General features: G+C 38.6%; 2 protein-coding genes across 2 annotated transcripts in view; one reads left to right on the forward strand and one right to left on the reverse strand.

Moving 5' to 3' along the window:
• Positions 1-1,130: 1,130 nt before the first annotated feature.
• Positions 1,131-6,685, reverse strand: LOC106810167 (N-alpha-acetyltransferase 38, NatC auxiliary subunit-like). Its single transcript, XM_014813449.1, has 3 exons — positions 6,670-6,685; positions 2,280-2,384; positions 1,131-1,249 (listed from the first exon to the last, which is right to left on the reverse strand). Exons 1-3 carry the CDS (start codon positions 6,683-6,685, stop codon positions 1,131-1,133), a joined length of 240 nt encoding a protein of 79 aa, XP_014668935.1.
• The window catches only part of LOC106810169 (nuclear factor NF-kappa-B p105 subunit-like), a 52,102-nt gene continuing 42,121 nt past the window's right edge, over positions 6,684-16,664 (forward strand). Inside the window, exons 1-7 of the mRNA XM_014813450.1 lie at positions 6,684-6,740; positions 6,843-6,970; positions 7,241-7,292; positions 8,317-8,371; positions 8,867-8,939; positions 9,372-9,486; positions 16,181-16,397. Of these exons, the coding sequence (XP_014668936.1) occupies positions 6,684-6,740; positions 6,843-6,970; positions 7,241-7,292; positions 8,317-8,371; positions 8,867-8,939; positions 9,372-9,486; positions 16,181-16,397 (697 nt within the window). The remainder of the gene's footprint in view (positions 6,741-6,842; positions 6,971-7,240; positions 7,293-8,316; positions 8,372-8,866; positions 8,940-9,371; positions 9,487-16,180; positions 16,398-16,664) is intronic.

Raw genomic sequence — 16,664 nt, forward strand, 5'->3', positions numbered from 1 at the left:
TTAATAAATCTTTGTGTGTGGAACTTATACTAGACTTTGTGTGATCTTCGTTGTTACTCGTTACGCCTCACCAGACACAGAGGAACTAGCTGGCATTCCTTCAAGCGGAAACGCAAACACGAAACGAATTGGATTTGGAAATTAATGCAATTAGACAATTAATACGAATCAAGGAATAACACAACGCAAGGTCTGGGTCAGTAATACGATCACGAGCCACACACAGTCGGGTGTCTCCCGACGTATCCACACGAACTGAAACGTAACCAACTAGGTTTCATATGTATGAATATGTTTATCATACCATTGTAATTTCGAGGACGTGGAATTGTTTTCAGTTCTTCTTCCGAACATGATAAGAATTACTAGAGCATATTACTTCCAGGATTAATAGAACAGCAGCAAGAAATTATTCTAATTAGTCGATACATTTTAAATCATGTGACAACTTATTTATTTAGGAAATCGAAATGAATTATAGGGTAACACTTGCAAAGGACCGGCATGAGGACAACATCATTTGATTTGACTTGCTATCACATTGTTTTGTGCCACTGGTCTTCTGTATGTAATGATGAAAGATTTTTGCATGTATCAGTACCTATAGGCACACTTAATAAATTACTTGGCATTTGTAAAAAAAAAATTTATACGTTTGCTTTGACGTCTAATTGTGAAAGGCATTGCTTCGGTTTAGTAAAACAAAATAATGCAAATATATTCTTGGGGAAAATATGACATAGAAATCCATCTATACGGTATTATCCCAACATCATAAAACTCAGTTGTTGTGGCTCAGACGTGAATATTAGTCAAGTGTCAAGCCTGTAGACTGTTACTCAGTGATCTGTAATCAGCAGTGCAGCAAGGGAATATCTGATCATGTGTTGCTGACTGAATCATGCATATTGTATAATGTGTGACTTTGGTGAAGCATTTTGTGAAATATATGTGAAATTATGTTATTAGAAACAAACTTCTTTGACATTTTGACTACACGTACAACTCGTACATTGAGGTTTACAAGTTTTTTAACACCGATGGTTAACAATTAAACTCAAATAACCTTCCATTTTTCCATTTTTCAGTTTGTACATAATCTATTTACAGACAAACCGAGAAAATTTACATTAGATAACTTGTATTCTTGGTTCATCTTCTGTAACCTTATCCAAATGCACTGATACTATATGGTGACCAGGTATCATTGCTAAGCCCAGGGCACGTGGCTCTTCCTTAGGTTCCATTTCTGCAGCAAAATGGTATCGTGAGTGCATATGTATAAATATATATATAATATTAAATCAAGAGTACATAATGGGAGAAGAGTATGACACTGTTTTAACAGCGTTTTGCGTAGTTTTCAACGTAAATTTATTCTATCAATATGTGAATAAATATATTCAAACTTTACCTTGTTTTCGTCTCGGATTCTCCCTTAATCATATTATGACACCACCAGTTTACCTGAAAATCTTGTGTTCTTCAAAAAGGATCTTTGAATACGACACGGTTTCACATAGTTTACCCAAATGTTTGCATCTTATCGGCCAATGTTTGTTATTGGATTAGTGTTATATTGTCTGTGACGGGACGCAGAGGGCTGTTGGGAATATTAGGCATTGAATTATATTTAGTGTGTAATGGGTTTCCAGCGTGCTAGAAATAAATGTGTGCTCACGGCGAGCTAGCAGCTGATTTTAGCTGTGTTGTCATCGTGTTCCTGATGATAAGTAAATCGAAACATGTGCTGTTACTGTGCTTACCTAATATCCTAAACAGCCCCAGCGTCCCGTAGTTACAACCTGATGCTGCCGCCGCATATCAACATTGGCCGATAAGATGCAAACATTTGGGAAAACTGTGTGAAACCGTGTCGTATTCAAAAAACTTTTTTGAAGAACACATACGATTTTCATGTAAACTGGTGGTGTCATATGATTAAGGGAGAACCCGAGACGAAAACAAAATAAAGATTGCATATATTTATTCACATATTGATAGAATAAATTCAAGTTGAAAACTACGCAAAACGCTGTTAAACCAGTGTCATACTCTTCTCCCATTATGTACTCTTGATATATATATATAAATGCTGAAATTAAAATGGCTTAGGCTGCATTACTGCTAGAATCTCTTAAATCTGTTTAAAAACCTTTAAACCTGTGCCTCACAGGCTGTTACACACTGCATTTAATGACATAATAGTATAGACATAGACATTTAAAATGAATACTCCACCTATACTAATACTACCACTATATACTACATATACTAACCTGGAGGGTAAATGTACTCCTGACAGTTGCCAAGTATGAGGTTAGCATCTTTATCTGTGCACAAGAATGATCCTATCAGCGATCTGACATCTTGATTTTCATTGTCTTGTTTAGAAAGCTCTCCAGCGCTGTTCGTAGCTCAGATATCTCACTCTAAAATTAAAGAATGTTTATTTTGAACATGATTATGTTCTTCGGTTTTTTTCGCACCGTCTATGTTATGTAGACTCGTACCATACTTGTATCTTGTATCTTGTATCTTGGCTCCCTCTCTTGTATTTCACAAGGCACTCGATACATCGAAGTGCGGGGATTATCTAGAGAAAAAGGAGATTAGTGACGCCTCTAATTCTCTAAATATTAGTGTTTCGAATCACCAGAATTTTTCGTACATAAACTAACTCTGGTTTCAATAACCCGTGGTTGTTCCCTTTCCAGTTTTCTATTTGTTCTCCATCCTTATATTTATTATATCAGGAGTAGATAATATTAATAATAGATAGTAGGTAGATAATAGTCTCTATTATCTACTCCTGATTATATTCATAGCTATCAGTGTCACATTTATATAATTCATCCAAGTCCTCTTTCATATTCTTATTACATCGATTACACCTGTCGTCACTGAAGTTATTTCTAAAGTAACCTTTGAGCTCAATCATGCAAGTTTTACATTTAAATGCAAAACACGAGTCGGCAAATGATAATTATTTCATATATTCTTTCAATCCGTATGTTTCAATGTTTATCATCTTAATTTGTGTTTTTCCTTTGGTTTTAATTTCATCTCTTGTTATTACGCTTTTTAAAATAGCTTGTTTTACTTGTTTTTTTTCAGTCTTTTTTTGTTTTTATTCCTAAATAATAGTATTAAATTAATAAATCTAAAATTTCCAAGGTTTCGTTTGCCCAATTTTTCCTTTCTTTTTCGTCTGTTGTATGTATACTCTTTTCATTAATCTATTATTTTCCAAATTAACTATGAATTGCAGAAGCATGAGTTTTTTTTATAATTTATCTTGTTTAATATCTGTAGAACACCAAGCTCTATTCGAAGAGCTTCTAGCGGTGTTTTACTGTGTGCTTTTAGAATTTTGTGTAAGCACTCATATTGGAAGTCTTCTAACAATTTTCCTTCTTCCTTGGTCAGGTTGGTCCAAGTTTCACTGTTATTTAAGAAGACGGGTAGCACCGTGCACTCGTATAGTTTTTCTCTCGCTTCTATCGTATATATTTTCCATAGTTTTGCTCATCAGTCAATGATATAATTTCTCTCATTATGTATATATCGGCATTTTTCCGTTCTGGCTTTAATCATATCTGTGTAACCTCCTTTCTCGTGTAGTAAATCTCCTAAGTATGTGTATTTAGAGCATTTTTTAATTACTTGGTTACCTAGTAGTACGTCTTTCTCTATTCTGTCGTGATCTGTGGTCACGACTATGTTGGACTTATATCAGAAACTTATCAAAGAGACCAACACATGTTTATACCGGAACAGAAACTAACTTTATTCAAATAAGATAACGCTACAGATGGCGCTCTGGTAGACATGCGAGAGGCGCCGCCCAGTTGGGCGCAGCAGTACTAGCAGTCACAGGCTACTACACATCCTATCTTTGTTTCCAAATTTAACTACCATTATATTGGTTTTATTCATATTAAATTCTAATCTTTTTGATTCAGCTAAACTTGAACACGCTGTGCTATTTTAGCTATCGTTATGTGGTCTCCAATTCCCAGAATGTCGTCCATATATAAAAGTGGACCAATTTCTATATTATTGTCATACATATATACTGATTTAGTTAAATTATTTATATGATCTAAAGTCATACAACATAATATGGGTCCTAAAATAGTTTCGTGGCGAACTATCTCTTTTGTTTCAAATCTCTCTGTTTCACCTACCGGTGTTTTAACGGTGATTAATGCCCTTTTATTCATTTTAAATATTAAGTCTTAGCAGGGGCCCCTCAACCCTCTGTATCAAAGCTCCACCATTGAATCTTTAAGCCAAAGGCTATCAAAACCTTTTTTGGTGTCTCCAAACAGTAGACCAATGTTTGTTTTTTGTTCCTTGTGTTTGTCAATTATCCCTCTCAGTACGAATAAATTGTCAGTTGTGCTGTACTCCTTTTTACCCCCACATTGGTTTTTGCAAGCTTCTAAGGTTTTATGTTTACGTTTCCATATCCATTTTTTAACTCTTGCTTCTGATGTTTGTGAGGAAAATACATCTCGTGTTATTTAGGTCTCTTATTGAACCTTTCCCTTTATACACGGCCTTTATTGACATTATATTCCACTGTATTTGTGTCATTGCTCCTTGGAGTAGTAAATTCACAATTACTTTCAATGATGTTATTATTTCTCTGCCTCCACTAATCATAAGTTTGTTTACCATCCCTTGATTGTCCTTAGCTTTGTTGCATTTTAGCGAATCAATTACTTGCTGAATTTTGGTATTGTCGTATTCTCTTCTATTATTACTTTATTTAGGGTTCTTATTCTTTGGAAAGATTTCTCTAATGATTCATTAACTCCGAGTTCCATTTCATTTTTGGGGGGTTTGGCTCTTAAGAGTTCTTCAAAATACTCGGCGTAGGCTTGCTTTATTTTGTCCGCCTTTTCTAGGTTAGTGTTAGGATCATCTCTTTTGGCTAAACAGGATGCCTTCATTTCCTTGCTTGGTAGCATTATTTTACGTATTTTCCAGAAACCGCCCGAATTTATCCCTTCCTGTTTCTTTAGTTCTCCTAATTGCGTGTAGAGTTTCTTTTTCCGTTCCACTTGTTGTTGTACTCCTATTCGATTGTTTATTATTCTTATTCTTTCACTTATCAAATTTGTCTGGTAGTTATCGTTTTGTTGTTTGGCTTTACTCAAGATTTTCTTTAGGTGTTTTTTAATTTCAAATAAATTTTTTATTTTCTTACTTAACCAGGGGCGACGTCTTTTTCTCGGCTTGGAGCAGCAGTCAGTTATTTTCTGTTTTAGACTCTTTGCCCATTTATTATATTTTTCATTAAAGCTGCCTGTATCTTCCCATATTTCTATTAACTTGCTATTATTGATTGTTTCGTTCCATTTGTTTAGGCCGTTTTTGCTCCTAATATTGTACTATTTTCTTTTGGGGTGTTTCATTAGTCTTCATTTGGAAACTAATTTTGAGTTCAATCAAGTTGTGATCGCTGTATTTCGCTATTGTTTTCCCATCTTTATTTTCACATCTGCACAGGCCCCAATTAAGTGCGTTCTTCGTCGATGCTCATTTTAGTTATTTTTGTTTGTAAATACCTATCTACTATTGCGTAATCAATAACTGATTTTTGTTCACCATAAACTCTGGTCCACATCCCTTCACATTTTTCGCTTTTGTTTAGTATGATAAGTTTATGTCTTTTAACCATGTTAAGTAATTTGATTTAGTAGAATAAACTCCCACAAAGTGCAGTCGCAGCTGCCACTACTAACGTATTTAAGGCCAGAATCGACCGATTCATTAAATCGCAAGATATGGGTGCATATTAGGCTAGGCCTATCACAACCCATTATCCTTAACTAACTAACTATTAACTAATTTTGTTCCCCCCTTGTAGTTTCGAGATTGTTTCCCGGTATTTCCTTCCCTATTTTCACATTCAAATCCCCAATTATCAGGCACATTTGGTTTTGTTGGTTGGCTTTTATTACTTCTTCTATTGACTCAAACATTTGGTTGATTTTTTTAAGAGGAGTTCTAAACTCTTGTGGTCTATAGATGACTCCTAATTTGAGTTTGATATTGTTGTTGTCGATTAATATCCATTTTTGTTTGCTTCCATTTTTTAACTTTTTATATTTCCACTGTTCCATTACTTAATTTTTTCTGAATTTCTAATAATATACCACCTCCCATTTTGTCAGTTCTATTATTTGTGTATATCTCGTAGCCCTGTAATTCCACGGTTTCTTATACTGCTGTATAAGAACTTTATTAAGAGTGAATAACGAAAGAGATTATATGTCTATTTCTATTAAATTTGTTGTTGGCTCTCTCCCGCCATCTATTAGTATGATAGGGTATTGTTCTGTTGCTGCTTGTATTTCTATTATATATTTGCTGTTTTATGCCACATTTGAGGCATGTCACTATTTACTAGATTTAAATACGAATGCAATTACTACAGTGACCGATACGCGCTGTTGTTTCGTTAGCGTTCTAAGTGAAGTCAGCATGAGTCAGACTCAGAGAGCGTGTAGTCACTCATATCGGTCTAATAAAGTTCAGTCTAAAGTCTAATACGGCAACAGGGTAGGGCCTACAGTAGTTTAGTTGCAGTTGATATGGATCCTACCCAGAGAGATATACTCACCCAGAATCTTGTAGAATTATGTAAAGACTTACAAGTGGGTCCCGTCATGGTACATTTGGAAGCAAGTGGGCTGTTCAAGCAATTTCGCGTTGAAGAGATCCAGGCAAGTATACTTATAATATCTGTGTCTTTATTGTGGACTCATCACACATGATCATCATGTACACTTTACACTTAATCAATAATGAACACTTATATGTTTCAGGCAGAGACGGTAGAGTACAATAAACGGAAGAAGGTCGTGCACATGGTTCAGCAGAGTGGCCCTAAAGCGTTTGACTTATTTTACCAAGCGCTGCAGAAAACAGACCAGACGCATCTAGCGAACTTATTGTATGTGTAGCCACGAACAGACGCATCCTGCATGACTATAATATATATGTTTATGGCACAACAAAATAACTTACTGTACAACATACATTAAATCGTGGGATGTAGGCCCCCAATGTGTATGTAATTTACATTGTTGTGTTTTTATCTAAATAGAATCCAATAATTATAACATAGGCAAACTGCAAACTCTGCATGATGGTGATATGCCAAACACTATGAATGTAGCAAAATAGTTGCCTTACAACTTTAACTCTTGTATTGATTTCGCAGGAAGCCATATGTCATGGTGCTATCCCCAGGGAGCACGCCTCTAGAATTATATGTGCGTATATATATGTTTTGTTTTTTTAATCTGCAATTAATTAATTAATCAATTAATTATGCAAATTATGTAGATTTTGGCAATTTCACTATGCATTTCAGTGTCTGCCTATGGTCAACGATAACTCAAGAACCGTTTGACCCACATGTTTCAACTTGCATATAGTTGTTACTCCTATGGGAGAGGTTTGAACGTCCTATCTTGGAGCACGCCAGTCTACCTACTTTTGAGCCACGTCCACTTTTTGGCAAAAATGAAAATGGCCATCTAAATTCATTCGATTTTGTTAAATTTTGGCATGGGAATGTGTAAGGCTAGCCCCAAAACAGTTGTTACTCCTATGGGAGAGATGACAACGTTCTATTACGTTTATTTCGTCTAACTGATTAACAACTCTACAATCATACCTATATATGTGCAATATTGTGTTTTAGATTCTTCGTTATAGTAATTTGACTGGAATATTTTATTGTTTTTATTTGCGCGATATTCGAAAACCAAAATGGTGATCATTTAGGCGTAGCGCTATCTCTCGTCAAGATTTCAGACTTTCAGATTTGAAACATTTATTTTCGCATCAAAGCTTATGCATATATCATTATCAAGAGTATATAATGGGAGATATGCTATATAATGGGAGTTCTCCCATATATACTCTTGCTTTATATATTCCCCTTCCTCTTCTATCACACCCAACGTGAGCTATAGTGCCATTGACACTTTTATTCTTAGTGTGGTCTAATGTTTAGGCAAGTGTAAGAATGCAAAATATATAGGTGATTGTGTGAATATCGTGTGATTTTTCATTGTTGTTTCCTCTATCTACTTCCGTGCAAAAGTGGTGTCACGTATAGATATAAAACTTAGATTATTATTTTTTTATCTTGCAGCTATAATGCAAGATAGGCAAGATAACCATGTTTACTCCGTAACTTAATAATGAACTTCTGGATTTTAGGCTTAAAAATTTTAAGTACTGAAAGTCATAAGCAATAAGTTCACAACCACTGTGTCTTATTTGCAGCCTAGGAAACCAGCAACTATGGTGGATACCACACAAAGAGTGAAATTTGAAGCATGTAAGTGGGGTGTGTCACCAAAAATGAGAGCACTGTTTCTTACTTCCTTAAAGGTTTTGGTATACACTTTGTGGCTAACCGCATAGCTGACACGATAACCAATTATTAAACATTTAATTGAGAAACCCGATTTACAAAATTAGCTTTTCATCTATATATGTCACATTATGAATCATACCACTGTGATTAAAACTAGTAGTAAGACGTAGAGACTAACAGAAAATTGCAATCCAGTTTATAGTGTGGGGTGCTTGAATACCTCAAATTAACTATAACCCCTTAAATTTTATCAACTGCATTATGGTTATTGTATCCGAGCTTCTACGTTTAAGCAACAGCATCATAATTCTGTAATTCTAGCTCCCACGTATATGTCTGAAATCCTAGCTGCATCTGTGTTTCCTGATTCTGCCTCACTATCATAGCAACCTGCAGTGTAGCTGCACCTTTTCCCTGTAGTGTTCTCTCATGTGTAAGAAGATGTTGTGTTTACAGATACAAAGCTGACTCGCAGCCAGGCTGGAAGTGATGCGAGCAATGAAGTTGAGAAAGATGAGTACGGTGACACGTGAGTATTCCATGCAGTATGCATTTGTCCGCCTTGATCTTCGTAACGAGTATAGGTGTATGTTAAAAATTACAATTAAAAAAATAATATCCTTTGCAATATAGGTGAACGAATCGCTCCAGCTGTCTTGCGTAAACTGAAACAACTTGGCCGGATGCTTTTTACATTGCACTTACTTAGCCACTAAGCCTGTGCATACTGGTTACATATATATTATAGCAGTTAAAAGACAAGGGGCGAGTTAAAGGTCAAGGTTAATTGTATTTAATGGGCAGTTTCACTCTTTGTGTGTATGAAATGATGCGAGTATGCACAAGTATTTTAATGCGTGCCTGTCTGCGACTGATGATCGTTGACTGCCCTGCATTCATTTATCATACATTCCTAAATTACTGCAGCACTAAACTGTGTCCTAGCATTACTTCCATGCAGGGAGCTGCATTCAGCCGTCTTGTCGAGGAATCTGGATAAAGTGAAATCTGTTGTGAACAAGTTGCACCAGGCTAAAGACTTCGCTGCCGTCAACGCTAAAAACTGGTCGGCACAGGTGAGTTAAAATGATTACGTCACCGTAAATAGTAAAAGTAAAAAAATTATGTCCACTTTTTCACAAAATGTAAGTAATTCTGTTCACTTTTTATTGTTAAATTGCTGCATTATACTTTCTATTTTGCTATTCCGTTCGATGTGAACAAACATTCGTGACTCATACATAGCCCATAGCAAAGATTTAATGTCGTGATCAATATATCAAATCGCCCAGGTTTTTTTAGCTCACGTTGACATCGTCAAGATGAGTTATTGCCATAGGGCGTCGTCCGTCGTACGTCCGTCCGTCCGTCCGTCCGTCCGTCAGTCAACATTTGGCTACGGTCAACGATAACTTGAGAACCGTTTAACCCGCATGTTTCAAATTGCATACACTTGTTACTCCTATGGGAGAGATTTGAACGTCCTATTTTGCAGCACGCCAGTCGCCCTACTTTCGAGCCACGCCCACTTTTTGGAAAAAATGGAAATGGTTTTAAGTCAGTTCAGGTTCGACGGATTTTGCTCATTTTTGGTATGTGAATGAATAAGGACTGGCCCCAAAACATATCACACGGGTTTCGATTTTGTTTTTTAATTATTCAAATTATGTAGATTTTGGCAATTTCACTATGCATTTCAGTGTCTGCCTATGGTCAACGATAACTCAAGAACCGTTTGACCCACATGTTTCAAATTGCATACAGTTGTTACTCTTATGGGAGAGATTTGATCGTCCTATTTTGGAGCACGCCAGTCGACCTACATTCGAGCCACGCACACTTTTTGGCAAAAATGAAAATGGCCATCTAGATTCATTTGATTATGTTAAATTTTGGTATGGGAATCTGTAAGGCTAGCCCCAAAACAGTTGTTACTCGCGTGGTAGAGATGACAGCGTCCTATATTAGAGCACGCCAGTCGACCTACTTTTGAGTCATTCTAAACTGCGTGTTTGCTACAGTTTTTTTGGGGGTGGGGGTGCGATTTACGTATATATAATTATCAAGAGTATATAATAGGAAATATGCTATATAATGGGAGTTATCCCTTACATACTATTGTTTTATATAATGTAGGTGGATAATTGCTGAATTAAAAATGACTTGTTGGTGTAATGATATCAACAGTTTAACATAATGACTGCTTCCTACATATTGAACTGTACTATATTAGGACCGCCGCCTATACCATGCTTGCGCACAACACATGCGCAGTCGTCAGTTGCTCAGCCAGTGCCCGCCATATTGTACACATTTTGGATCGTCAGAATACACGTTCTATGTTTGAACCCTGTTGTCACTTGTTAGTGATTGTCACAGACAGACATAACATTACATGGTGTCAGAAGTGTTCGTGTTTGCTCTGACGACAAGATGCAGTCACTAAAACCTCCGTAGCCATTGGATTTGTTCGGGATAAATCTCAGCGATAACTGGACAAGATTTACGCAAAGGTTTGATGTGTATATGGCGGCGAGTAGTGGGGCCAAGAAGGAGGATGCGATACAGACAATCTTCCTGCACGTGATTGGGGAACCAGCCCTGAAAGTTTATAATGGTTTCACGTGGGCCGAAGCAGGTGACGCAAATGATCTGGCCAAGATCCGTTTGAAGTTCAAGGACTATTGTATCCCGAGAACGAACGTGACGTTCGAAAGACACCGGTTTTTCACAACAGTACAAAAACCAGGTGAGTCCATAGACCATTTTGTGACTGAATTACGCACGCGAGCAAAGACGTGTGAATTTGGGATTTTGCAAGACGGTTTGATCCGTGATAGAGTTATTTGTGGGATACCAAGTAACACACTGAGACAACGCCTTCTGCGTGAGGAGAAGTTAACATTGGCGAAAGCCATAGACATTTGTAGGGCGGAAGAGGCCACCCTTTCACAAGTTGGTCAGTTGAGTGGCAAAGCAGCGGGTGCTAGTGGTAGTTGTACATCGTGTGATGCTGTATACAAGCGACAGCCGATATCTAGTGACGAGTCAAAGGGACATAACTCTCGCAACCAAGAAGTGAACAAGGATAGTTGCAAGTTTTGTGGGTACAGGCACCGACCAAATGCCTGTCCAGCCTATGGTAAACAATGTATTAGGTGTGGGAAAATTGGACATTTTATCAAATGCTGCCCAAACTCAGACAAACGCAAGCAGGGACAGAAGGTTCATGCAGTGGAGACTGAGTATGACATTGACAATGAACAGTCTGACGCGTTCTTTGTTGATACTGTGAACATAGCTAACACATCACAGAGTTGGATAGTTCCATTAGACGTTAATGGTACTGTATTACCTATGAAGTTGGACACTGGTGCTAATGCCAATATCATTAGTGAACATGACTTTTGCTCCATAAGACGTAAACCCAAGTTGCACACAAGCAAAGTGAAATTGACAGATTATGCTGGTCATGATGTGCCAGTCAAGGGACAATGTATCATGAACATTGAACACAAGGGGAAGGTAAACAAAGCACTGTTTATCGTGATGCAAGAGCCTGTTCATCCAATTCTAGGACTTCAAGAATGTGAGAAATTGAGATTAGTCCGACGTGTTTGGCAAGTGGATGCAGAGAATCAAGAAGACACAAATACAGATTCTGAACAGGGACAATCAGTGAACACAGAATCACGCAAGAGAAAAGCTTCAGGTTTCTGTGACAGTGTACGCACAGAATATGCAGATATATTCAAAGGGTTAGGTTGTTTGCCCGGAATACACAAGATTCGTCTTGACGATGCGGTGACACCTGTTGTGGAACCTTTCAGAAAGGTACCATTTGGACTGCATGATAAACTCAAAGAGGAACTAGACAAAATGAAATATTTTGACGTGATTACAAAGATTGACGAGCCGACAGAGTGGGTCAGCTCACTGGTAATAGTGCATAAGAAGACAGGACGTTTAAACTTTCAACCAGAGAAGAAATTATGTCAAAGTTTGCTGGAGCCAAAGTATTCACGAAGTTGGACGCATCCAGCGGGTTTTGGCAGCTGCGACTATTCATCCAAGGTATGCATATGTAGCACACCATTTGGGAAATATCGCTATCTCCGTCTACCGTTTGGAATATCCTCTGCCCCAGAAGTCTACCATAGGACTATCTACAACATGTTCAGTGACATACCAGGTGTTGATACCAGTATGGATGATGTTATTATCCAGGAAGCATCTCAGGAAGAACATGATGCCAGTCTAAAGCGTGTCTTAGACAAAGCCAGGGAAGAGAACTTGAGGCTGAATGCAGACAAGTGCGTTATCAGTGTTTCTGAACTGACGTTCATTGGAGATGTTATCAGTGACAAGGGAGTCAAGCCTGACAGCACCAAGATCGAAGCAATCCATGCAATGGATAGACCAACCAACAAGAAGGAAGTGCGGAGATTCCTAGGAATGGTGACATATCTAGCAAAGTTTGTGCCTGATCTATCTACGGAGACAGCACCGCTCAGATCACTCCTACACCACAAAACATAGTGGGAATGGCAGCACGAACATGAGAAAGCCTGGACGCGACTCAAAGACTTGCTATATAGTGAACCAGTGCTGAAGTTTTATGACCCAATGAGACAGATCAAGATGTCAACAGATGCTTCACAGTCAGGTTTAGGGGCTGTATTACTACAGCTTTATGATGGTGAATGGTGTCCTGTGGCGTATGCATCGAGAGCCATGACGGAGACCGAAATCCGTTACGCTCAGATCGAAAAGGAGACTCTGAGTATTGTATTCGGGTGTGAGCGTTTCCACCGGTATATTTATGGACAGAGTATCATCGCAGAGACCGACCATAAACCGCTTGTGTTTATCTTCGCAAAATCACTTGCTGATTGTCCGCCGAGAATCCAGCGACTGAAATTGCGACTACAGAAGTATGACCTGAAAATCACGTACACACCAGGGAAACACATGTACGCAGCAGATACATTGTCACGCGCATACATGAAGGATACAGGAAACAGTGACATTGACATTGAGGTGCAAACGTACATTGATGGAGTCAAATCAACAACCAGTGTGTCGGAGTCACGCATGAAAGAAATCCAGGATGAAACGCAGAAAGATGCAGATCTACAGCTGCTGATGGTCACTATATTGAGTGGATGGCCAAACGACAGAGTGACTTGTCCAATTCAAGTTAAATTCTGCAATACTGGAACTATAGAGATGAACTGTCGGTGATTGACGGGATTCTTTTCAAAGGGAGTCGAATTTTAATTCCCAACAAATTCAGAAGTGAAATGCTGAAAAAGATTCATGTTGGACACCTCGGGATCGAGAAGTGTCGAAAACGTGCACGCGAAGTCCTATTTTGGCCAAGGATGAACTCCGACATCGCCAATGTGGTCAAAGATTGTGAACATTGTCTCACACATCGAAGACGTCAACAAGTAGAGCCATTAGATCCTCATCCGATTGTAAGTCGACCATGGGAGAAAGTGGCAACCGACTTGTTTTCATACAGTGGTCAAGACTATCTGCTAGTAGTTGACGCGTATTCAAATTATCCAGAAGTCGCTGTGTTGTCAAACGCAACTAGCAGATCTGTGATTAACTCACTGAAGTCTACATTTCCAGACATGGCGTACCAGAGGAAGTGTTCGGATACAACGGACCATGTTATGACAGCGCTGAACTCAAACAGTTTTCGGAAGACTGGGGTTTCAGACAGACTACCTCAAGTTCAAGATACCCCAAGTCCAACGGACTAGCCGAACGCACTGTACAAAGAGCGAAAAAGATTATTCGTAAATCCAAGGAAAGCGGCGAAGATCCTCAGTTAGGACTACTTGCTTATCGAAGTACACCGATGGAGAATGGCTATTCTCCAGCACAGATGTTGATGGGTAGAAGAATTCGCACAAACCTGCCCATTCGTACAAACCTACTGGAAACAAACACCAGACAGAGAGTCGTCAAGAAGAAAGTGTTGTCGCAAAAGAAACAGAAACACTATCATGACCGTGGAACTAAGCAGCTTCCTGCTCTTGAACCCGGTTCCCGTGTTAGAGTGTTGAGCGACGATGGAAAAATCTGGCGCGAAAAAGGGGTAGTGATCAGAGAAGTCGCAAACAGGTCGTTTATGATTCAGACAGACAGAGGGTCTGATTTGCGGAGAAATCGATCGGCATTGCTGAAGACCAACGAGCCACTGCCAAGACCAGAGGTGGAGATGTCAGTCCCCAGAAGTCGCAGGAGGAGACAACTCAGCAGCAGTCCGGTATCCCAGTGGAATCGTCTACACCCAATACTGTTGGTGACAGCCAGCCTACCTGTATCACCAGATCGGGTCGAGAGATCAAAAGGCCACAGCGATTGATTGAAGCATGAACAGACATATATTTCAAGTTGGAAATAGTCAGCAAATTTTCAGTTAATGCAAGTTCTTTTTTGTGACAGTTAAATTTCAAGTTATTTCAGTGACAGCTGAAATTCAGTGTTTAATTTTATACACTAAATTTAGTTCATCAGGCAGATGAATATATTGTGAAAAGTTGAGCTAATGCAGGATCACTTCTTAATATAAGAAGGTATCTGAGGACAGTCAGAAAGAATTGTAAAGACTTTGAATGAATGCGACACTGCTGAGCATTAGTTCTGGAAAAGTGCATCTGAAATGGAAAGTAGGTTAACACAACAAAATGTATACAACACCAGAGTTTGTTCATATGGTATGGTATCTTTATTTTACATACAGTGACAGTTTAAGCACAGGAAGGGAGATGTAATGATATGAACAGTTTAACATAATGACTGCTCCCTACATATTGAACTGTACTATATTAGGACCGCCCCCTATACCATGCTTGCGCACAACACATGCGCAGTCGTCAGTTACTCAGCCAGTGCTCGCCAGATTGTACACATTTTGGATCGTCAGAATACACGTTATATGTTTGAACCCTGTTGTCACTTGTTAGTGATTGTCACAGACAGACATAACATTACAGTTGGCACTCGCTCATTTGTGTACTTTTTTGTCGTGAGCTATAGTGTCATTGACACTTTCATTTGGATGTTTAACTAGTTGAGAAACAATCTCATCAGGTAGGAATTTGAGGAGACATTCTGTGCCGTTAGTACTTACTTGTCATGTAAAAAAAATTACAATTTTTTTTACAAATATACGCCATAGAAAATTTGTGACGTAGTCAACTTAACTCTAGCTTTACTTATGTCACCGTAACTTGCCCAAATTCGGGCTGTTGCTCGGACGCAAACAAACCAAAAACATAAATGCGCAGCCATGTAGTATTTAAGTATCGGTGGCTTTGGTGATCAGGTACCAGTTATCCTGCGATGCTGCAATGATTTCATTGTCGTTTCCCATCACTGTTGGTCGTATACTACCGTACGTGTATACGTCGTCACTCTAGCAGGAGTTAAGAACTACACAGGTGCTAACGGGTTAACGCATGACATGTGGTTTTAATTTATATTGATTTCGCAACCCCTCGACTGCCACACCATGCTTGAAAGTATGTAAAAGTAGTGAAAGAAAGTGATGTAAAGTGAAGTGAAAGTATATAAGTGCGGTTATAGGTGGTTTGTTCCAGTAATTGATGAGTCGAGCTATGTCGCTATATCTGTACTGTGTTGCATCATCATTTATCGTCGCCACATACGTGTCTCTCTCTCTCTCTTGTTTCTCCACGTGTACTCTCGATACGAAGATTAAATCGGATGTTGCCAAAACTTTTTCCACAGACTCCACTCTATCTTGCCACGCTAACAAATCAAGTTGAGGTGATGAAGTATTTGCTGGAGTATGGAGCACAGCTCCAACTGGAGACAGATGCGGGAAACAACTGCATCCACGCAGCAGTAAAGGAGGGTCATGAGGTGGCATTAAAGATTCTCCTAGAAGCGTTGTGGAAACGTGATTGCAGGAATGCAAATGTGTTGAATGCAGTGGATAATGATGGTGAGGGCATAGTCTGTTTCATTTATATAGTATTTGTGTTGTAACAATCTGGAAGCAGGCAGTGTCGTTTTGTTGGCATTTGCTGATGCTATACAGAAATAACGCTTTTATGTCCTGTGTTAGTATCTTCATGGACATACCCCTGTAAAAGATCAAAGCCATGCCTTCCTCCCTCCTCGACCAAAGCAGGTCAAGCTGAACCAGTTTGTACATGTTTTTAATGGGAGCGTACCAAAATTCGACTGTGCAACAGGGCATGCACTGTCT

The sequence above is a fragment of the Priapulus caudatus genome, unplaced genomic scaffold (genome assembly GCF_000485595.1).
Source record: "Priapulus caudatus unplaced genomic scaffold, Priapulus_caudatus-5.0.1 Scaffold416, whole genome shotgun sequence".
NCBI classification, from domain to species: Eukaryota; Metazoa; Priapulida; class Priapulimorpha; order Priapulimorphida; family Priapulidae; genus Priapulus; species Priapulus caudatus.

Bases quoted from the DNA above. Each gene is read 5' to 3' on its own strand.
- LOC106810167 (XM_014813449.1), bottom strand. The intron at 1,250-2,279 runs GTTAGTATATGT...ATTTTGCTGCAG, and splicing joins GGAGTACATTTACCCTCCAG to AAATGGAACCTAAGGAAGAG.